Source organism: Rhinopithecus roxellana, chromosome 2 (assembly GCF_007565055.1).
Source record: "Rhinopithecus roxellana isolate Shanxi Qingling chromosome 2, ASM756505v1, whole genome shotgun sequence".
NCBI classification, from domain to species: domain Eukaryota; kingdom Metazoa; phylum Chordata; class Mammalia; order Primates; family Cercopithecidae; genus Rhinopithecus; species Rhinopithecus roxellana.
The window spans coordinates 137,997-161,946 of record NC_044550.1 but is presented as its reverse complement, the minus strand read 5'-3'; the positions used below and the strand labels follow the sequence as shown (position 1 = coordinate 161,946).

Here is a 23,950-nt window from a genome sequence, read left to right as displayed (position 1 = left end):
TGAATTCAAGACGAGAAGTTGTCACAGTGAGAGAAGATGCTAGAGACAAGCTGAGACCAGTTTCTGGAGGGCCTCATAAGCCATTGTGCCAGAAGCTTTTGCACAAATCCAGGGAAATCATCTGGGAGTTCTTGGCCACTTGAGTGCATCGGTGAATAGCTAATTTGTTAAACTATCACATGCAAAGTAAGGTACATTGAGGTAGGCCATCCTACTCTGATAAGATGATTTGTGTTTATTGTAATAAGGGAATTGAACCAAGAATGGGATGCTCTTCCATCTTTCTATCTTACGTTACAACATAAGAAACATTTGCATTCTTTCTACTCTGTAATATTTCTGTAAAAGATTTCAGGAGTGCTGTGGTTTGAATATGTCCTCCAAATTTCTTGTATTGGAAACTTAACTGCCAAATTCATATGTTGATTGGAAGTGGGGCCTTTGAGAGGTAATTGGAATTAGATAAGGTCATTCGTGTGGGACCCCCATGGTGGGACTGGTGGCTTTATAAGAAGAGGAAGAGAGACCTCAGCTGACACACTTGCTCCCGTCCTCCTGCCATTGGATGCTCTTCCTCATGTGACTGGATGTGGGAGGTGAAAAGATGAAGTCCACCATGACTTGAGACCTGGGCCCAGGTGACACAGAGGATGGTGGTATCATTTACTAAGTTCAATAACGAGGAAGGAGAGTTTGCTGGGGAAAGTGTAGGTGAGTGGATAGTAAGTTTAAGATCATTCTGATAGTCACCTTATATAACATTTTTCAGTTTATGAATTCTCTAAGTTGGTGACTAAAGTACTTTTCAGTAGGATCTTTACATTAAACGAAAATGTCCCCAATGACTAGACCAAACTCAAACTACTGAAATATTTAGTTGTATTTTCCATTGCAATGAAATCAAGAAGAAAGCAGGGCAGAGTGGGAATCCCAGGGCAGTACCCCAGGTGCTGACAGGCCAGGTGTAAGTTCAAGGTTGGGCTCTGAGTCAGCCAAAGATGCCTGACAGGCTTAGAAAACTAGGAAAAGCAGACTTCCAAAAACTTAGAATTCTGACCATAGTTTCAATAAAAACATTCAGGACTCGGTTTACTTTCATCTAGTCAAGATTCTGGTAAAAATTATCCTATTTTTTTTCATATGCAATAACTCTTGTGTAAGCTACATAACTGGAAAGTCAAATCAAGTTAAAGTTGTCAAATTCCTGACTCTCTTCAACTATGGAAAACACAGCTTTCTAAAATAAAAGAACTTTTAAAATAGCCCCATCTTCCTCATCTGAATACAAAAAAAGACTTCTTTTGGAGATTCATTTCCTTTTTCACTATGGACTATTTGATTGCTACAATCTGAACAGTTATTGAAAACACACACAAAGTAAAACACCTATTGATTATTATTTTGAGAATTACTTCAGTTGTTTTTGAAGGCACCATAATGCACTAGCTTAAAAACGGATAATAAAAAAGTCATATAGGATCACACATTTCAAAACTGTAAGCTTGCTGTCTTAATTTTTTATTTTTTTCTGAGAGCACGAGGCTTTTAAAATCATGTTAATACCATGAAAAATTCCATTCATAACTTTCATTTAATTATTTGGAAAAGGAAATGGTAGACTTTTGGGGAAAAAAAGCTTTCCAATATGAGATCCTTTTAGTCACAGGAACTGACTAAGTAGAGGGAAGAGGACTGGAAAGTTTTTTCTAGAAAGAAAAAAAAAACTGTTAGACTCATAGAAGATGCTACTGAGTGCTTATTATAGTGTTTAAGATCATTCTAGAGCAGGATTCCTCAGCCTGGTCACTGTTGAAGTTTTGGGCCAGGTAATTCTCTGTTGTGAGGGGCTGTCCTGTACATGGTAAGTGCTTGGTGGCATTCCCGGCCTCTGCCCAGGAGCACCACCCCAGTTGTAACCATCAAAAATGTGTCCACATATTGCCAAATATTTCTGGGGTCCAAAATTATTCCAGTTCAAAAACCAGTGTTCTGGGGTCTTGCTACTAAAAGTGTGGTCTGCAATTCAGCAGCAGCAGCCGGAAGCTGCTAAGAAAAGAGGATTTCAAGCCTCCTATTCAGTATGATCCTAGTCATAATGAGTCAGAATTTGCATTTTAACAAGATTCTCAGGTGATTCATATGCATATTCAAGTTTGAAAAGCACTGTCAGATGATATGGATCATATTTATCCATTAGCAGGAGGGTAGTGGAGAAGAAGGAGGAATGGGAGGTAGAAAGAGGGAGGAAGGGAGTAAAAAAAGATGGAAGCTAAGAAACCTGGTTGATATTGGAGACACATAGCACTTTAAAACCAAGCATAAATAACTTTGCTTTTTGTGAAATTTTGAACAAAGTTGCCAGTGAGAACGTTAAAGAAGAAACTTTTATTATTGGGATTTTAAAGGGAAAAATATTAGAAAATTAGAGATAAAGAAGTTAGGACTATATAAGAAGTTAGCCACAAGTTTAAATCACTGAGGCCAAGATTAGAATCGTGACTGTTAAAATCAAAGTGCTGAAAGCCAGAAGACTTACGAAGAAACAAATTGTAAGAAATGGTGAACAGCCAGATGTGAAAGAGAAATTATAAAGGCTTTTGGCACGCTGTTTCTCACACGGTCACCTTCCAAACTAGTCTGCATCATGCCAATGAAAACCTTGAGAAAGGGAAGGGGATAGTAGTATCAGTAGCATCGAATTACTCACATAGGTCTCAGGTGACATCGTTTTGCCTCCTTTTATCCCTTCAATTTTATTTATAAAATCAGAATTTTCCATGGTATGATGGTTAATAATGTGTCAACTTGATTGGATTGAAGGATGCAGAGCATTGTTCCTGGGTGTGTCTGTGAGGGTGTTGCCAAAGGAGATGAACATTTGAGCCAGTGGACTGGGAGAGGCAGACCCACCCTCAGTGTGGGTGGGCACCATCCAGTCACCTGCCAGCGTGGGTAGAATAAAGCAGGCAGAAGAAGGTGGAATGAGCAGACCTGCTGAGTTTTCTGACCTTCATCTTTCTCCCATGCTGAATGCTTCCTGCCCTTGAACATCAGACCCCAAATCTTTCAGCTTTTGGACTCTTGGTTTGGGACTCAGAGTGGCTTCCTTGCTCTTCAGCTTGCAGATGGCCTATTGTGGGACTTCACCTTGTGATCATGTGAGTCAATTCTCCTTAATAAACTCCCTTTTGTATATTCATCTATCCTATTAGTTCTGTCCCTCTAGAGAACCCTAATACATATGGTATTAGTACAAGAGGTAAATTATCTTGCCTCTTCCTCAAGCTCTCCCTTGAACCCTTGCAAAAAGAAAGTTCCCCACATTGTTTCCCTAAATATTACAACTCTATGTCCAGAGGACGATTGTCTTCCTGAGTACTTCTTAGTACTTCTACTCTTCATTCTTTTTAGTAATTCTGATCAGGATCTTTTATTTTCTGTTATAACGGGCCAATGTGATGGTTAATTTTATGTGACATCTTGACTGAGCTGAAGGATGCCTGGTTAGCTGGTAACACATTATTTGTGTTTGTGTCTGCGAGGGTGTTTCTGGACGAGTTTAGGATTTTAATTTATAGGTTGAGTAAAGAAGATCTGCCCTCACTTATGTGAATGGACATCATCTAATCCTATGAAAGCCTGAATAGAACAAAAAGGTGGAGGAAGGGTGCATTTGCTTCTCATTTGAGCTGGGACAGCCATATATACTCCCCTGCCCTCAGACACTGGTGCTCTGGGTTCTAGAGTCTTCAAGCTCCGATCTGGACCTCACTGTTGGTTCCCCTGGTTCTCAGGTCTTCAGATTCAGACTGAGTTACATCACCAGCTTTCTCCCGCTGGTTTTCCAGCTTGCAGAGGACAGATTATGGGACTTCTAGGCCTCCATAATTGTGTAAGTCAATTCCTGTAATAAATCTCCTGTTTTATAAATATATCTATGTAGATATCTCTTATTGGACTGTTTCAGGCCATTATTCTTTATGTAAATCACTATTCTAAATGATTTACATGTTTTATTTAATGATCACATCTACACTCTGGGGTAGTCGACCACTCAGGGTTCAGTGCAGGAAAAAGAAATTATTCTAGGAATTTCCAGTACATAGGAATTTTAATATACAGAAGTATGTGTTTATAAAATTATTGAAATGGCTGGAAGAGCAGAAACAGAAGGCTGCTTCTGGGATTTTGGTGTTAAGCTAATGCCCTTATAGCTGTGACCCAGAAGAAACTGTTACTGCAACCACTGCTGTGGCTGCCACAGCTGCCCTGTGCTAAGAAGACACTGCTCCTTGCATCTAGAGAGTGCAGCATTCATCTAACCCATGCAAATCCTGTGTCTGTCAGGACCTGTGTGTCAACTCTCCCTGCTGCAGGAAGCTCACCTCTGCCTCCCTTTGAAATTTCAGGTGTGTGTATCTAACTGGCAGAGTCTATTTCATAGCCAGAACCCTATCTATAAGGGAGTCTGGAAAATGTACTTGTTCGTTTTCCAAATTCTTCAAGTAGGAGGGTTGAGAGAGCAATAGCTCATCTTCAGATGGAGGTTGAGAGAGCAACGGCCACCACAGATTTCAAGCTGAGTTGGACAGAATTGCAATTTTTTTCTTGATTTCATTTGTTCTAAATAGACAAATTAATACCATGTGGAGTTGCTTATCTGGATATTTTCTTGTGATATATTTATAGTTTTAGTGACCTCTTTTCTTATTTTTAAAGTTTGTATTTCAAAATATGTATGAATAGGATATTTTAAAGAACAAAATAGTGGTGATGACTCCCATTAAGAAATACTATTGGCTGCGCACGGTGGCTTATGCCTGTAATACCAGAACTCTGGGAGGCCAAGGTGGAAGGACAGCTTGAGGCCAGTTCAACTAACCTGGACAACATAGCACAACCCCTGTCTCTACAAAAAAATTTTTAAAAATACTGTTTGTGCCAGGCACGGTGGGTCATGCCTGTAATCCCAGCACTTTGGGAGGCTGAGGAGGGTGGACCACCTGAGGTCAGGAGTTCAAGACCAGCCTGGCCAACATGGTGAAACCCCATCTCCATTAAAAATACAAAAAAATTAGCCAGGCATGATGTGGTGGTACACACCTGTGGTCCCAGCTGCTTGGGAAACTGAGGCCAGGAGAATCACTTGAACCTGGGAGGTAGAGGTTGCAGTGAGCTGAAATCGCACCACTGCACTCCAGCCTGGGCAACAGAGCTAGACTCTGTCTCAAAAAGAATAAAAACAAAAAATAAAATACTATTCCTCTTTCCATATATTCATATCTTAATTATGTTGAACTTTTAGGCTTAAGATCAAACCTGGCCATTTTCATGATCAGTTTTGAAATCTTATAGTTATACACAGAAGGCATTTAAAATGTATATTAATATGCAGCCCTACAATATCTACTCAAGTCCATATTATTCACTCTTGCCTGAGCTGTAGCATAGTATTGATGGCTCATCATACTCAACTCTGCCTAGCAAATTTTAGATTCTACTTGCAAAGCTAAAATTGTTTTTGTGGATTAAAAAACGATGAAAGGAGATAAAATGGGTGTCTCTTGAGGTCTCAGTAAATAATTTGTTACGGCTATATCAGTATATATCAGTATAGGTCATACTGACACTCCCCTAAGCCCTCCTTAGGCCTTTGGCACAGCCTTTTTGTGAGCCTCATATAAAGTATAAGTTCAACAAATGTTGAATGAATACACAGAAGAACGCATTATATGTAAACCTGAATTTTTTATTTACCTTTATTCTGTGCTGTTTACTTCACTTAAGATTATAAACACCTTCAAAATAGGGAAAAGCTTTTTTTTTTTTTTTTTTTTTGGAGACGGAGTCTAACTCTGTCACCGAGGCTGGAGTGCAGTGGCACCATCTTGGCTCACTGCAACCTCTACCTCCCTGGTTCAAGCAATTCTCTTGCCTCAGCCTCCTGAGTAGCTGGGATTACAGGCACCGCCACCACACCCAGCTAATGTTTTGTACTTTTAGTAGAGACGGGATTTCACTATGTTGGCCAGGCCGAGATGGTCTTGAACTCCTCAGGTGATCCGCCTGCCTCAGCCTCCCAAAGTGCTGGATTACAGGCGTGAGCCACCGCACTCAGCCGGAATAGCATCTTATATGCTTTTATACCCCTCCTTTTCACCTCCTAATATGATCTGAGAACACAGGAAGTGATCAATACTTACTGACCCGAATCAATAGTTTTGAAATAAAGTATTCTTTTACCAATTATGAACTGGTAACGTTTATATTTTAAAACTACTTTATTAAATAAAAAATTTTAAATAGGGAAACATTTAAAGAACAATTCAGCAATATTTCAACCAGCTAAAAAGAACCAACTTTTTTTTTTTTTTTTTCCAGACATAGTCTCTCTGTCTCTCTCTATTGCCCAGGCTGGAGTGCAGTGGTGTGATCTCAGCTCACTGCAACCTCTGCTACCCGGTTTCAAGTGATTCTCCTGCCTCAGCCTCCCGAGTAACTGGGATTACTGGTGCCTGCCACCATGCCTAGCTAATTTTTGTATTTTTAGTAGAGACAGGGTTTCACCATCTTGGCCAGGCTGGTCTTGAACTCCTGACCTCGTGATCCACTTGCCTTGGCTTCCAAAAGTGCTGGGATTATGGGTGTGAGCCACTGTGCCTGGCCTATTTTTTATTTTTTAGAGACAGGTTCTTGCTATGTCGCCCAGGCTAGAGTGCAGTGGTGCCATCATACCTTACTGTAACCTCGAACTCCTGGGCCCAAGTGATTCTCCTTCCTCAGCCTCCTGAGTAACTAGTACTGCAGGCACTGCCACAGCCAGATAACTTTTTTTATTTTTTGTAGAAATGGAGTCTTGCTAAGTTGCTCAGTCTGGTCTTGAACTCCTGGCCTCAAGCAATCCTCCTGCCTCGTGCAGGATTACAGGTGTAAGCCACAGCACTCAGCCAACATTTTGGTGGTTATTTGTTTTTTGCCCCTATGCAGAAGTTCTTGGTTTAAAAGTATAATCTTTGTGCATACATTTTTGTGTCCTGCTTGTTTTTCACTTATTATAATTGTTTGTGTTATGAGTTTTTATTTTTAAATCTGAATAATGGTGCATGCCTGCCACATAGTGGGCATTCAGTAAATGAATAAGTTGATACTTTATTCATTTATTCATAAACATTACGAATTACATTTTTAAAATATTTACTATTTCGATAGATGAGAAATGGAAACTTCTTTGATTTTTTAAAAAAACTAAGATCACTTTTATTTATCGAAGAGCAAAATAGTATATTAACAAAATGTTAGCTGATAGAGAAATAACACCAGAAGAAGTCTTGTGCACGTGATTATCAGCTAAGTAACTGGTTGAAGTCAGGATATAAATCACTGCATAATTTTTCATGGAAAGACAGAATAAATTGATGAGGCCCTTAATAAAGAATGGAAATGAAACTTTGCCCTTTGGAGAAAGAGCACTCTGTAATTCCTATAGCCACCACCCTTCATCAAAGAGAAACAGGGTTGTGACAATGGTCCCATGAGCCTGGACCTAGAACCGCCTTAAGCTTGTTTCTTGCTTGACTTTGCAGAGCAGACTGGGCATAACATAGAGGCCAGAGACTAATTTGACAATGAAGTTATCAAATGTTAAAAACTATCAAATCAAAGTTAAAAACTTCATATCCTGGGCCCACTCTTTGATCTTGAGCCATTAGTTCCACAGTTTCTCTTGGCCTTTCATGTCTAAAAAAATGCCCACGTATTACTATTACCACCTTGAGAGACGTGGCTGCTGCCATCAGTAGGTGAAAGGTTGTTTTGCTGCCTGAGATGGAAAGTCCCTAGCCAACACCTTATTTTCTGGCTGTATAAGACAGGCACCCAAAAAGCGAAGGGCTGGGAGGACAGGCAGTCCAGCAGGTGACCATTTAGAACTTCATGCTATAAATGGTTTTGGATTTCCAAAGATGAAACGAGTCTCCCCAGCACAGGGCAGTTGCAGGTCACACCCCCAGGGCCTGACTGGTTTTATCAATCTGGCTGTTCGGGGTCAGTGCAAAGGACCTCCTCACCACCTGGATTGCACGTACACACAGATGCTGATGATTCTGATATACAGGAAATTGTTGTGAAACTACAGTCTCGCTTTTGCATAGCAACCTTTCACTTGTGGATCTGAAGGGCAAGATGCTTGTTGCCCACTGGACCAATCACTCTTGCTATTTAGGCCACAACAGTGCAGAAATGACTGGATGGAGTCCCACATCACCTTGGTGCTGTTTCAGGCCCTCAGCTACCTGTACATTCAGCTTCTGTTCATAAACAAAGTGCAGGATAGCCAAAGTCACCTTAGCAAGGAGGATAATTAGCAGCAGAATGAACAAGGACATAAGCAGACACCTGTTTTTCTTGCCAGAGCCTACGCAGCCCAGGAAGGCAACCACTGTGATAATGGAGCCCACGATGAGATGAAAAGCTCATTGCCCAGCGTGAGGGAGGGGAGCTTATGGAAGAGCACTCCCAAGCTGTTGTGGGTCAGCAGGTACATCCCTTAAAAGTGCAGCAGCCACAGAACCGAAAGAGCAAGCTGGGCTGTGCGCAGTGGCTCACGCTTGTAATCCCAGGACTTTGGGAGGCTGAGGTGGCAGGATCGCTTGGGCAACATAGTGAGACCCTGACTCTACAAAAAAAAATTTTTTTTAATTAGCTGGGTGTGGTGGTGCCTGTGCATGCCTATGGTCCCAGCTACTTGGGAGGCTGAGGTGGGAGATTGCTTGAGCCCAGAAGTTCAAGCTGCAGTGAGCTATGATGGAGCCACTGCACTCTAGCCTGGGAGATAGAGCAAGATCCTGTCTCAAAAAAAGAAAGAAAGAATGAGAGAAAGAGAGAAAGAGAGAAAGAAAAAGAAAAACAGGACATAATTCCACAATTTCAAGCTACTCGTGCCCATGCTGGGATATTCTGGCCCTTTTTCAGGCACTAGTCCTTAGCCTTCAGAGAGAATTTGTGATTATCCTTCAGATGGCCAAGACAAGGCTGGTAACATTCATGTCTAGGGTTATTTCAAAACTTATTTGATGTTCAAAACTAGCATTACAACGTTACTATTGAGGATAATTTTTTAATGTGTTTATTGATCAACTGTATTTTTTTTTGTGAATTTTTCTTTTCAAATATTTTGTCCATTTATCTATTGTAAACTTGATTTTAATGAACTCATTATAATTAAAATTTATTAGTAAGACTTTTATGATTTTTGTTTTTAAAATAAGTGTTGGGCTGGGCACAGTGGCTCATGCCTGTAATCCTAGCACTTTGGGAGACCAACGTGGGTGAATTGCTTGAGCTCAGGAGTTCCAGACCAGCCTGGGCAACATGAAACACCAGCTCTATAAAAAATACAAAAATTAGCTGGGCGTGGTGGCGTGCACCTGTAGTCCCAGCTACCCAGAGGCTGAAGTGCCAGGATTGCTTGAGCCTGGGAGGTCAATGTTGAAGTGAGCCATGGCTGCACCACTGTACTCCATCCTGGGTGACACAGAGAGAATCTGTCTCAAGAAAATAAAACAAAAATAAAAAATAAGTGTCATCAAATTAAGAAACAATTGGCAAAACGAAAGTAAATCCTTGTAATCACAGAGAGAAAAAAAATCAAGCAGAGATAAATGTTAGTTCAAATAGTAAATGATGCCATCTAGTGGAAAATTTACTTTGACTCATTTCTTTGGATTACAGGTTCATAAATTTCAATCCCCCCAAATTTGGAATTGATGGGTTTTGTTAAAATACATAGTCCAGCCCCTCTTCTGCCTAAAGATTTCTAACTTCATGTGTGTGATAATCCAAGAATTGTATTTCAATAGTATCCATATTGGAAATTAGAAAAATTCCATTTCAGTTAAAAAGAGTGTTCCAGAAATACCTTGTGCTTTCCCTTTTCATCAGAATGTTTACTAGTTTCACCATAATAAATAATTTTATTGCTAACAACATTCTTTAGATGTGTTAGCCCCTGTACTGTTTTACTTGAATTGTTTTATTTAGTCTGTTCAAACACCATAATTTACATACTATTATTATTGTATTTCTCAAGTGAGAAGGTTGAGGGGGAGAACTTAAGTAGCTTCTTCAAGGTCACACAGGTATACTGTATCTGAGCTCAGAAACCATCAGGTTATTGTGCACAGGCCTATGTGACAGGAAAGGTCATAGTCATGTGAACAGTGACAAGGGACTAACTTTTAAAAGCCCAGTTCCAGTCCCATGATCCTATACTATCATCTACATTTAGCTTAGTATACTACAGGCAGAAATGAATCGTATTACTAAGGGCTATTTAGGGACATTTTGCTTTGATATGTTGCAACTTAATACGCACATAGTGACAGTCATACATTCAGATGTTCCTTAAATATTGGTTGTTGATTTCTGGTGTTATAAATTTGAGGATGTTTTCAATACTTTGCTGTTACTCTCTATTCTTCCCCTAAATAAAGTAAACGGAATTGCCTCAACGCTTTATGTGGAGGCAAACTGAAACTAATTTATTTATAACTGGTTAGAAAACCCAGTTGATAGAGATCTGTCAGCCAAGCTAGTTGAGGCATGTCAGCCAAGCTAGCTGAGGCTTAAGCGTGGGTGCCTTCCCCTACCCAAAAAGGGCCAAGGGTTGGGCCCACTCAGCGCTGGCAGAAGTCAAGCGCTGTTTCTCCTTAAGCAGAAACTTATCTTTCCTACAGTTCAGCCCTTCCCTTGAGCCCAAAGTATCAACTGACTTCAACTGAAAAATTAATTCCTGCTATTGCCCTAGTCGGAAATAGTGTGAAGGTGACACAGGAACTTTACAGTAGTTTCCCTTGAGGGTAAGTCCTGATAACTGCCCTATTCTCTAGGCCGTTAGTGACTAGGGGGTAAGTCCTGATAACTGCCCTATTCTCTAGTCCCTTAGTGACTCTAATAACGGAAAGTTACGACTATGAAAGATTTCTTTGTGGGGGAAGGAAGGTGTGGCAACCAGAGACTTTCATTATCTCTTAAATATCTATCCAGTAGAAGTGTTTCCTTTTTGGTATCCTATAAGCTACATTAACCTTAGAAAATCTCCTGAGCATTAGTGAACAAAGAACATCAAAAAATGAACCTTTTTTTTTTTTTAAAAAAAAAAAAAAAAACAGGATGGCCCAAAAAACAAATAAAAAATTAGGATGAACGCATAAACATTTCTCAATTTATTTTTACATTGGAGCGGGAGAGAAATTTGAAAATATAAACATATTTTTGTATTCTTTCCTTCCAGCCCCAGGAACTCAAAGTGTGAAATGATAATGCCCAGAGATGCAAAAAAAAGTTCAGGTTGATATTCAGCAGAACGGAGGGAAAAAATGGATGACTAACAAGAAACTTTGAGTCTTCGGACATGGAAAAACTAGATGAAATAAAAATAAAAATAGACAACATTAATGGAGCCCTAATTTGTGCCAGGCACTTTTCTAAATGTTCTTCGAATGCACAATCACATTTATCCCCTACCTTGAGAGAACAAGGTAGGTACAATTATTAATCTTATACAGATAAGGAAAATGAGCAGTTAAGTCATTTGCCGAAGTAATTCGGCTACTAAACTGTGGACAGGAAACCAAGCTGTCAGGCCCCAGAGCCCAAGTTCCCTTCTACTACACTGTAAGAAAGAGATCTAACATGCGTCACTTCCTCGGAGAGCCGGAAGCAAACCTGGGATACAAATTCACTGAATGGATCACCCACTTGACTAACAGACATCTGCCTGTTACACAGTTATTTAGGCCCTTTGCGGCCTCTAAGTTCATTGATAGAAGTAAATTAGTTGTGCTTTATTACGCAAATACTTCACAATGACTGGGTCTCAGGCAGGAAGAATTTATATATTTTGGAGGGTCAGAGGCCTAGGCCATTCCTTCCAGGTTCTCACTTTTTTTAATGAGACAGAAAAAAGCCAAACAAGGTTACAGAAACTAATGGTATAGTAAAGACGTACATGAAAGAAATGAACGCTTTCAATACATCCATGGCAATACATTCAATACAATACATGACAGTGTGTTTGAAACTTCACTTGGAGGTAACCACGTAGGTCCAAGCCTAACTCCCTACAACTCTGAGATCTGGCCACTGGCTTCCTAGCATCTCTGCCACAGGCCCCGGTGAAAACCCAGACACCTCGACTTAAACACTGGTTTAGTTTGTAGTCTGGTAAGGCGGCGGGGCACCCCAGAGGCCTCTGCCCTGGGGCTGTCCTACGGCCTGCAGATGACGTCCGTGGGAAAAGCAGTCGGAGCATGAGCACACTCGGAACCAAAGCGCCCGCCCCGCCTACTCCCCGGCAGCGTTTCCCAGAGCACCAGGGGGTGGGGCCTGGCCGGCTGGTTTGGACGAACGCGGAGGCAGGAGCTCGGACCCGGCTGGCGGAGGCGCAGTGAGGCCTGGTCTCCGGCTGCTAGACCATGCTGAGCGGAGCACGCGGCAGGCTCGCCTCAGCGCTGCAGGGAACTAGCGCAGCGCCGTACGCGGTCGCCTGTAGGTGTCTGCATGCGTCGGGGTCGCGGCCTTTGGCCCATCAGAGCAACAAGACGGAGGAGCCGCCTCGCGCCTTCGATCCGGCGCTGCTGGAGTTCCTGGTGTGCCCGCTCTCCAAGAAGCCGCTCAGGTGACTCGCTGGCCTTGGCCCTTCCTTTGCAGCCTCCCGGTAGGCGGAAAGGGAGCGGTGGACCGCGGCCTGTCGCAGCCACTGGGGCCTTGTAGGTCGGTCAAGTACTCTCCGCTGCCATATTCTGGACTCTGTTCCCGCCGGGCGCACGCACCTCCCGCTGCGGCGGGCAGAACGGGGGAGACCAGAGGCCAGGGGAGCCGCGTCCCACATCTCCGAGAGCACATAGCCGGCCTGCCGGAATGGCTCGAAGCGGTTTAGGGTTCGCGACCGGCTGCTCTTTGCAATCACCCGGGGACCGTTTTAAAAATGCCGATTCCCCTGCAGCCCCCAAGACGGGCAGACTTGGAATGCTTGGGGGATGGGACCTGAACATTTGTATTTTCTTTTTTTCCTTTTAAAAGACAGGGTGCCCCCCTACGTTGCCCAGACTGGCCTAGAACTCCCACCTCAGCCTCCTCAGGAGTCGGGAGACAGGCGCCGCCCCCACGCCCAGCTTATTTGTGTTCTTAAATGGTCCCTAAATGATTTCTAACGTACCACCAGGTTCATGAACTACTGCGATTCAGGACAAGTCCAAAGCCTTCCGGTTTTTAAGCTAAGATAATGAAAAGTATTGTACCCTCCAGATTCTTGTGAAAGTGTCTTGTACAACTGGTGCCTGACAATCTTAAGCAATTCAGCTGTGTATGCTGCCTGGTGGCTCTTAGTTGTGGCGTAGCAGGTTTCGTAGAAGCCTCTTTAACCTAGTTTTTGGGAAGACAGCTCTACAGTTTCCAAGCTCCCCAAAATGGAATATTGACAACACTAACGCTAGTATTACAAATCGCATAAACGAAACACCAAACGTTGTCAGTGGTTATCTTTGAGTGGTAGATTGCTAGCAATTTTTCATATTTCTTTTTTCCCATAATAAACATACTCAATTTTCTCAAACCTTGAAATTATTTGATTTGCGTTTATAACTAGCTCATTGCAGACTTACTGCTTTCCAAAGTTTCCTCATTTCTGCCCTCTCACCTTTTCCAGTGATTTCCTTCTAATGGATTAGTTAAGTTTCTCTACTTAGCATTTATTCTAAAACGAAGAAGTTGATTTTTCTCTTGTGTTTATTCCAGTAGTAAATTAACAGGAATGATTTGGGGGTTGACCAAAGTAATGAAGGAATATTTGGATAAGAGAGGCGGATCTTTTCTGACTAGTATGAAAAAAAAATTAAGGAATAACTTGTGAATAAGGTGAAAAAGAGAATATGAGAGAAACTGACTAAAATGGGAATAATTATAGATTCTAAGAGAATTTTTCTAAGATAAAAGGTTGAATTGGCTATCGTTGCTTTTAATTAAAGAAGACTATTCTGGGATTAACTCCATACCAAGAATTGGATAAATGGTGGTATTTGTTGAAAATCAGTCTCTTCAATTATTTTATTTTTCCACAACTCATTTTGTTCTTTTTTTTTTTTCCACCCCAGATATGAAGCATCAACAAATGAATTGATTAATGAAGAGTTGGGAATAGCTTATCCAATCATTGATGGGATTCCTAATATGATACCACAGGCAGCTAGGATGACGCATCAAAGTAAGAAGCAGGAAGAAGTGGAGCAGCGCTAGTTAATAATTAAAAAAATAAAACGCCAACAGCCAACTTTTCTTAGTACCATATACCTTTTAAAACACAGTGGCAGGTAATAAGTGGAAGAGAAGAATGTTTCTGTCTCTTCCTACATTGACTGTTCTTATTCCACTGGTTTCTTTAACAGGACTGTTCTACTCAGCCTCTGTGGAAGAAAACTTCCCACAGGGCTGCACTAGCACAGCCAGCCTTTGCTTTTACAGCCTGCTCTTGCCTATTACCATACCAGTGTATGTATTCTTCCACCTTTGGACTTGGATGGGTATTAAACTCTTCAGGCATAATTGATGCAACTAGAGTCAATATGCTGTATGTATTAATGGTGGTTCTTGGGCATCTTCTTATCTCTGAAAGCTCAAATGGATGGAATTGAGTTTGTGGGAAAGAGGCTTTGCTTTGCGCATATCAGGCTTAGGACTGTGGGAGGCTTAAGTTGCAGATGCTTCTTTTATTGTGCTCTTGTTCTGCCCTTGTTTTTTGAAGGCTCTGACTTATAACTGCTGTATCAGAAGAAACATTTTGACAGTGTCTTGTTGGAGATAAACATCCATAATTGACATGTGATGACTATTTCTTATTCCATTCATCTAAGAGTCATTGAAATTTTGTTTTGCTTGTTTGTTTAGCTTCAAGGTCTTTGGTAAAGTCACATGTTAGGGATGACTGAAATAATTCCAAAGGAGTGATGTTGGAATAGTCCCTGTAAGGGAGAGAAATGCATTTGAACGAATGTGATACAAAACCATATAATCAAATAGAAATTTCATGTACTTACAAAAATTGAGTCTGTAAAATTACCTTCATTTCTTTGACATTAAATGCTTATATTAGCAATAAAGATGTTGACACTTTCCCATAAAAAATAAACCAGTTTGTAATCATTTGTTTTGTTTATTTGTTTGGTCACGGAAGTGTTATTGATACTAAGGGAAGTTGTAAAACTGCACTAAATGTAGCTGTGTTTAGAGAGGTACTTAATACATAAAATAGAATCATTTCCTAGGAAAGTAGGGGGTGGGAAGACTTGCAAGTAGTAGATTGTGCCCTGTTGAGCTTAGAGCCATATTTTGAGCCACATTTCAGTTTATTTTCCCAGGACGCTGAATAACACTACTAAGGGCATGAGCATCGACACATTAATAGCCTCTGATTTTCCAGAACTTTCAGTAAGACTGATCGAGCATAGTACAATACTTCTGAAGTATAGTGTGTTTCAGTAGTTAACCCAGAGAAACCTAAGAACCGAATACAAACTTTATTTTTATTGGAATCTTATGTTAACAGAAACCTTAAACAGCGATTCTTCTGCATCAAAAAATTAAAACATGTTAGATGTGTTTTCTTTTGAATTAATTCAGGGTATACTGTAGTATAAATGGCATGTTAAAATTACCCTATGGCAACATACAGATAACCTGGAAGACTACAGGTTCCCAGGTATTTCCTGAAGAGTTGTTCTTTTCAGTTAACCCTAACTCTCACACTTAACCAAGTCAGGGAAAAGGAAACAATTCTGAAAAACAAGTATGTACTCTATCTCAAGAAGTCAATTTCAATTTCAGCTTTTGGGGAAGTTGAGTGACCATTTTAGGAAACACTGACACGCATGCCCTTGGGGAGTTTAGTATTTAACACCATCCTCTCACTAATATAATTTATTTAGCTATCAGTTGTTACAGTATAAACATACACCAGGTACAATTATAAACATAGTGCTGTGTCTTCAATCTTATAACCCTAAGGAGTAGGTAATATTAGCACCATTTTACAGATAAGGAAACAAGCACAGAGATTAAGTGACTTGCCCAAGGTAACATAGCTAATAATTGGATTGAAATGTAAACCATCTAGCCATCTGGCTTCAGTCTTAACTACCATGCCATGTGCCACTTTATTTTGTACTGTTTGGTCCTTTCTATTTACAAGAACAACAAGAATCAAAATGCTTAGTTTCTAATTTTCATTCAAGACTGGACTAGGTGACCACCCCCCCGCTTTTTTTTTTTTTTTTTGAGACAGGATCTCACTGTGTTGCCCAGGCTGGAGTGCAGTGGCATGATACGATCATGGCTCACTGCAGGCTCCACCTCCTGAGTCAAGTGATTCTCCCACCTCAGCCTCCCAAGTAGCTGGGACTATAGTCATCTGCCACCATGCCCGGCTAATTTTTTTTTTTTTTTTTTTTTTGTAGACATGGGGTTTCACCATGTTGTCCAGGCTGGTCTCAACTCCTGGGCTCAAGCGATCCACCCGCCTTGGTCCCCCAAAGTGCTGCGATTACAGGAGTGAGCCACTACACCCAGCCAGTGCCCTTCTTACTGCTTAAGGCACTGTACACTTTATTCTAGCACTTAACCTTGTGCTGCAATTGTGTGGTTTTTGTCTCCTATCTATACAGTAAATGCTGAACATTTTAAATCTAATGTTTAGCACAGAGCAGGCAGTAAGTGCATCCTGAATGAACACATGGCTCTGAGAAGCCTTATAACTTCAGCCAAGTTACTTAGCATTCTGGGCCTCATTTTTAGGGCCAAAAAGTCCTTACCCTTGTTTCATAAAATGGTGAGGATCAAATAAAATTTTATATGTGAGGGTGCTTTGTAAAGAACTAAGTGATACTTCTAGAGACCATGTGAGGAACTTTGTGAACCCATTCGCCAGTGAAACAAGCCTAACTAGTGAAAATTATAAACAAAACCATTTAAACAGTCTGGAAATTGTCCTAGGGCATACAGCTCATTAAATGAAGAAACATTCAAGGAAACCTACTGAAACTTAATAAGAACAGCAAGTTTTTGTCATCTGACCCAGCAACCATTTCTTTTTTGCTCCTTTTCAGCTCGGCAATGGCCACTCCAGGAGGGTGCAGTCAAGAACACAGGGCTCGCTCTTCCCCCAGCTCCTAGTTGAGGGTTACGGTACCTCCCAGGAGGCACAGGCCATCAGCATAGTAAAGGTAATTATGTAATTATAAAAGACAGTATAAATGCATATTTCGTCATTCTTATTTATAGGGCAATTACGGACAAAAACCATGTATACGCAAGATGCATTGTATTTGGGAGCCTGTAACATAGATAACATATTTAGTATTAACATCACAAAGGAAATGGAGGTAAGCAAAGGTGTATTTGCAGTACGAAAATGATACCAGATAGTAACTTGAATTCATAGAAATACATGAAGAGAACCATAAGAGGTAAATAATATTAATGTAATGAATGCTATAAATATATACTTGCTCTCCTTTTCTCAGTTTAAGAGACATCAGATTATATAAAATAATTATAACTAAGTGTTGAGTTTGTAACATACAGATGTGATTACATAACAGTAGCACAGCAAGAGGGAAAAAGGAATTGCACGCTTTATATGTGGCTAGGTCAAATAATGCTTCTATATCTTACTGACACTTTGTTGTTGTTGTTGTTTGAGATAGAATCTCACTCTCACCCAGGCTGGAGTGCAGTAGCATGATCTCTGCTCACTGCAACCTCTGCCTCCTGGGTTCAAGTGATTCTCCTGCCTCAGCCTCCCCAGTAGCTGGGATTACAGGGGTGCAACCACCACACCTGGCTAATTTTTGTATTTTTAGTAGAGACGAGGTTTCACCATGTTGGCCAGGCTGGTCCTGAACTTCCGACCTCAAATGATCCACCCTCCTCTGCCTCCCAAAGTGCTGGGATTACAGGAGTGAGCCACCATGCCCAGCCTCTTATTGACATTCTTATGAACAGATCAGCAGTTTTAAAAGACCTCGTAAGCCTTCATACACTGCTGGTGAGAATTTAAAATGTTGCAGCTTCTTTGGAAAACAGCAACACCACAAAAAGTCAAATGTAGAGTTGCCACATGACCCAGCAATTTCACTCCCAGGTATATACTCAAGAGAAGTGAGAACTTAAGTACTCACGATTGTTTGTATGCAAATGTTCATAGCAGCATCATTTAGAATAGCCAAAAAGCAGAAACAACCCAAACGTCCATAAACTGATGAATGGATAGATAAAATGTAATATGAATATAATGAAATAATATTTGGCAATATAAAGTAATAAAGTAGTGATACATGCTAGACTATGGATGAACCTTGCAAACATTATGCTAAGTCGTAGAAGCCAGTTACGATAGGTCACATAGTCTAATTTCATTTATTTGAAATGTCCATAATAGTCAATCTCAGACAGTAGATTAGTAGCTGCATAGAGCTGGAGAAGAAGGGGGAGATTGTGCAGTTTTGGCTAAAGGATACAAGGTTTATCTTTGGGGTGATAAAAATATTCTAAAATGGACTATGGTGGCACTTTGGGAGGCCAAGGTGGGAGGCTCACTTGAGCCCAGGAGTTCGAGACCAGCCTGGGCAACATAGGGAGACCCTGTCTCTACAAAAATTAAAAACAAATAAAAAATTAGCTGGGCATGGTGGTGTGTGCCTGTGGTCCCAGCTACTCAGGAGGCTGAGGTGGGAGGATCCAGCCCAGGAGGTCAAGGATGCAGTGAGCCATGATCATGCCACTGCACTCCAGCCTGGGCAACCCAGCAAGACCTTGTCTCAAAAAAAAAAAAAAAAAAAAAAAAAAAACCCAAACAGAAAAATTGACTATGGTGATGCTTGCACAATTCTGTGAAGATACTAAAAACCATTGAGTTATACACTATATATGGCTGAGTTACATGCTATGTGAATTACATCTCAATAAAGTTGTTAGAGGAAAATTTAAAAAGCAGTATCTCAGTGTCCAGCCTAAGGCTCAGTGGTTCCAGGTCACTTGCTGGAGGTCAGATGCTGGTTAGAGGCATGGCCAAAAGTGAATGCAGGTCTTACGCCTTCTAAATTTTGTCCACCCATTGTGCTACTTCTAGTGACCCTATGAAATATGACACCCTGTATTGAGAATTCAACAGGTTTCTACTGTTCCTTCCCAAGCTTCTCACTAGCAAATCATCCTGGCTTCATATCTGTTCATAGGGACACAAGCTGACCATTACGTAGCTCATGCTGCACGCCAAGGCTTTGACCCCACCACTTCCATCTGTTGCACTGTAAACTCACCATGAGGAACACTGTCTTATTCCTACATTAGTGAAACTCTTCCCCACTCCTCCTCCTCAATAATTCGCTGACTTCATAATGCCAGGGGACCTATTGCTTCCTTAGAGACTCTTAACAAGATTCTCTTTGTAAGTATCCTCAACTGCATCCCTGACAAATCTTTAACCACCTGTTAATGAGATCCTTCCCACCAGCTCTAAATGAGAAATTCCCATCCTGAGGGAGCAAAACCTGGCCTATTGTATGACCTACTCTCCTTCTTTATTTGCTGCCAATCCTGCAAAGGAGGGGATTGGTTTTGTTTTGTTTTTGAGACATAGGCTCGCTCCCGGGTTCACGCCATTCTCCTGCCTCAGCCTCCCAAGTAGCTGGGACTACAGGCCCCCACCACCACGTGGGTATTTTTTGTAGAGACGGGATTTCACCGTGTTAGGCAGGATGGTCTCGATCTCCTGACCTTGTGATCCGCCCGCCTCGGCCTCCCAAAGTGCTGGGATTACAGGCGTGAGGCACTGCGCCCGGCCCAAAGAAGGGAATTTTAAGGAGGCCCCTCTGAACTTGAGACTGCATCTGTAAGATGAAAATTACGATACCTACTTCCAGACCAAGGGAGAGTTTTTTTGTCCACCCATTGTGCTCTCGTAGGAGAGCCACGAGCCACAGTAGATTCTCCCTACTGTGTGTAGTGGTGGAGAAAGCCTGTCCACTATTCCAAGTTTTGTCCCTCTTAGTGAAATGCTCCATTTGGAGGCGATTGTTGTCTTCTGCATTTGCCACTAGATGGCACTTTTGGTTAACTCATGGGACCAATGGCCACTGAGCCCTCAGAAGGAAGCAGAAAGAGAACTGCACTGGTGAAATGCAGAGCTAGGTAGCATCCAGCAGAATGCCATGAGAGCTGAAGTGAATCCTGAAAAATGAATAGGAATAACCAAGACAGAGGAGGAGGCAGAATTGAAGAGAGGAGGTGAGGAAGAGGGAGAGATAGTGGTGCAATGGGAAGAGGGTTCTAGGCAAAAGAAAAAGCATGTGTGAAAACACAGAGAAGAGACTGGCCCATTCAGGAAACTGAAATAGAATCATGGGCTGCTTAATGATGTTTCCATTAACAACAGACCACATATACAACCCATAAGATTACATGAGGAGCTAAAAATTCCTGTCACCTAGTAGCATCATAGCTGCCATAATGTTGTAAAGCAATTGCTTTATGTTTTAAATAAATGTAGTGTAGCCTAAGTGTACAGTGTTTATAAAGTCTACAGTGGTATAATGTCCTAGGCCTTCACATTCACTCACCACTCACTCACTGACACTCAGAGCAACTTCCAGTCCTGCAAGCTCCATTCATGCTAAGTACCATTTTTTAAAAATCTTTTATATCATATTTTTACTGTACCTTTTCTATTTTTAGATATACAAATATCGACCATTGTGTTACAATTGCCTACATTGTTCAGTACAGTACACATGCTGTACAGGTTTGTAACATCATGCAAACATCACAGTGTACTTACAAACACAGCGTGTAAGTGTACTCTGTGATGTTTACACAGTAACAAAATCTCCCAAACAGTGGGAGATGAGGCTGGAGCTGTACACAGGGCACATCAGGAAGGATTTGGGAGCTGTAATAATAGTGTCAGTGAAATCGGAATTTATTGCCTGACTTTTAAATTATTTGGATTTGTGCAGCTGATAAACACTATGGTTGTTTTTCCCATAAAAAAGGAAAAAGAAAAAAAAAAACACGTGCAGCGTACCAGAGGGTTTGTGTGTTACAGATCCCTGCTGTGGCAAGTGTTCATACTTACAGTACAGTAACCACTTGTCACATGTAGATATTGAGTACTAGAAATGTGACTGTGACTGAGAACCTTTTAAATGTATTGAATTTTTATTAAAGAGCCCATACAGCACAGCACAGTTCTAGACTGTTTTTCCCACTGCTGCCAATGAATGTATTCACTTTTCAAAATTCTTCAAAGACTAAGCCTTATGTACAGAGGAGTCCAATTTATTGGACAGTGCAGATAAAGATTTCCAGCTTCACAGCAAGCTCTGCTGGCCAGTGTTGGTCTAGATATAGGGAGACCAATTGAGAGGCTAATGAAGTGATGGGACAAGAGATGATTTTTTTTTTTTTTTTGAGACTGAGTCTTGTTCTGTCGCCCAGGCTGGAGTACAATGGCACAATCTTGGCTCACTGCAACCTCCGCCTCTCGAGTTCAAGCAATTCTCCTGCCTCAGCTCCCTGAGTAGCTGGGATTACAGGCACCCACCACCATACCCAGCTAATTATTGTATTTTTGGTAGAGATGGGGGTTTCACCATGTTGGCCACACTGGTCTCGAACTCCTGACCTCAGGTGACCCACCCGCCTCGATGTCCCAAAGTGCTGGGATTACAGGTGTGAGCCACTGCGCCCAGCCAGTAGATGATGATCTTGAACTTTGAGCACTGGCAGTAGTGGGGTTACAGAGATGTTAAAACTAGAATTATTAGAACTTGACTTGAATGTGGAATGTGGTAAAAAAAAAAAGAGGGAGAAATGGAAGATGACTGTAGGCTTCTTCTTGAAGATATTGGTGGGATCACTCCAAGCTGTGAAATATAGAAAAACATTTTTGGACTAAAAAATGACAATTTTCTCCTTGCAAATGTTGAGATTAAAGAGCCAAGGGGCATACAGGTAGTGACATAGACTACACAGAAAAATGGCTATGGTGCTGGAATATATGAATTCCTGTAGGTCAGAGGTATAGCTCCAGGTATCACAGGCAGACCTCATCTATCAGCTTAAAGAGGAGACACTTTAGCCGTGGGCCCAGTAATAACTGAAGCCATAGACTTGATCAGGAGTCCAGGGGTTGGGGGTGTAAGGATACAAAGGAAATGGAAAATAAGCCAAGAAAAGGAGAGCAGTAATCAAAGGCTTCAAATGTGGTAGAAATGATTTAAGATGGAAATAACAAGTTTCTGTTGATATTTGCAACAAAAACAGTCATCTGTGGCTTTTACTGGAGCAGTCTGAGTGGGAGAAGTGGGGGACTGGAGGGCAGATTACAGTGTCACGGAGATATTGAGGCTGGAATTTCCTAATTGTAGATTTTTAGGAAAAAGCAAGGAAGAAGGGAAAGGGGAATATATAATGGAAGAGGGAAATTCTAAAATGTATTATCTTAATGGCAGAAATGTGGATATAGAAGAGCCTGTGGTGAAGCAATTGAAGATTAGAAGACATAGGAAAGCTGGCTGGGCATAGTGGCTCACGCCTGTAATCCCAGCACTTTGGGAGGCCAAAGTTGGTGGATCACCTGAGGCCAGGAGTTGAGACCAGCTTGGGCAACATGGCCAAACCCCGTCTCTACCAAAAATATAAAAATTAGCTGGGTGTGGTGTGCATGCCTGTAATTCCAGCTACTTGAGAGGCTGAGGCATGAGAATCCCTTGAACCCAGGAAGCAGAGGTTGTGGGGAGGCAGAGGTTGTGGTGGGCCTGCATTGCACTATTGCATTCCAGCCTGGGCAATAGAGCGAGGCTCTGTCTCAAAAAAAAAAACAAAAAAAACAAAAAAACAAAATAGGAAAGCATGGAGAAATGATGGAGATGGAAAGGAATGCAATCAGAGCACAAATAGAGCACAAGACACCTCTCCTCAGAGACAGGGAGGGAGAAAGAAACAAAGGGTGTTGGAAGTGGGTTTACAGATAGCTAGCAAGTAGGAAATTCCAGGCCAGGCGCGGTGGCTCACGCCTGTAATCCCAGCACTTTGGGAGGCCAAGGTGGGTGGATCACGAGGTCAGGAGATCGAGACCATCCTGGCTAACACGGTGAAACCCCATCTCTACTAAAACTACAAAAAAATAGCCGGGCGTGGTGGTGGGCGCCTGTCGTCCCAGCTACTCGGGAGGCTGACAGGAGAATCGCTTGAACCCAGGAGGCAGAGGTTGCAGTGAGCTGAGATCATGCCACTGCACTCCAGCCTGGGCGACAGAGTGAGATTCCATCTCAAAAAAAAAAAAAAAAGTAGGAAATTCCAGAGGTAGATCCCACTCTAGGTCTAATCGGTGGACATCACACACCAGGTACAACTATTACCCTTTCTTCTATAACACACACAATTTAGCACACATTTAAAAATACATATTAAATAAGATAGATTTTATTTTATCCCATTTTCTCTCTGCTTGAGAATATAAATACCACTTCATAACAGAGGAAAACATTTACTCACTGGTGTTGTTTGAGTTTGTATCTTGTCTTATTATTAATTTGTTTTACTGTATTAGCAAATGAAAGACACGTTCATTTTCTACCTATTGTGAGCTATCCTTCAAATACTTTCAGGTTGCATGTTTTATAGGTTGGCCTTGAATATCTTATTTTATTAATCATAATTAGACTCTTGTACCCTCTTAACAGACCATCGTCTTTAACCAGTTTCAAAAAATTATTCCTCTCTTGTTTCTCCCGTACTGTGAGCATCTCTTACAAAACTATTAGCCAAGGTAACTCCTTAAAAGGTCATCCTTGTGATTTAGGGACTGAGGCAAATTATCTTTCAACTCAAAGTTGCCCTA

General features: G+C 41.4%; 2 protein-coding genes, 1 long non-coding RNA gene and 1 pseudogene across 3 annotated transcripts; 3 read left to right on the top strand and 1 right to left on the bottom strand.

The window, feature by feature from the left end:
* Positions 1-3,110: 3,110 nt before the first annotated feature.
* LOC115892343 lies at positions 3,111-11,441 on the top strand. The gene is made up of 3 exons (XR_004052232.1): positions 3,111-3,158; positions 3,795-3,892; positions 11,291-11,441. It is a non-coding gene; the product is annotated as an uncharacterized LOC115892343 (long non-coding RNA).
* Positions 7,998-8,944, bottom strand: LOC104657157 (annotated as a pseudogene).
* A 926-nt stretch (positions 11,442-12,367) lies between the features above and the next one.
* On the top strand, positions 12,368-15,181 carry PYURF (PIGY upstream reading frame). The gene is made up of 2 exons (XM_030922018.1): positions 12,368-12,676; positions 14,151-15,181. The coding sequence occupies exons 1-2, from the start codon at positions 12,474-12,476 to the stop codon at positions 14,290-14,292; spliced, it is 345 nt and encodes a 114-aa protein (XP_030777878.1). The 5' UTR covers positions 12,368-12,473; the 3' UTR covers positions 14,293-15,181.
* Positions 12,378-15,181, top strand: PIGY (phosphatidylinositol glycan anchor biosynthesis class Y). The gene is made up of 2 exons (XM_010356901.2): positions 12,378-12,676; positions 14,151-15,181. The coding sequence occupies exon 2, from the start codon at positions 14,387-14,389 to the stop codon at positions 14,600-14,602; it is 216 nt and encodes a 71-aa protein (XP_010355203.2). The 5' UTR covers positions 12,378-12,676; positions 14,151-14,386; the 3' UTR covers positions 14,603-15,181.
* Positions 15,182-23,950: the final 8,769 nt, after the last annotated feature.

Coding starts and splice junctions, on each gene's coding strand:
- PYURF (XM_030922018.1), top strand. CDS start 12,474: ATGCTGAGCGGAGCACGCGGCAGGCTCGCCTCAGCGCTGCAGGGAACT. Junction 12,677..14,150: donor CTCTCCAAGAAGCCGCTCAG/GTGACTCGCTGG, acceptor TTTCCACCCCAG/ATATGAAGCATCAACAAATG.
- PIGY (XM_010356901.2), top strand. CDS start 14,387: ATGTTTCTGTCTCTTCCTACATTGACTGTTCTTATTCCACTGGTTTCT.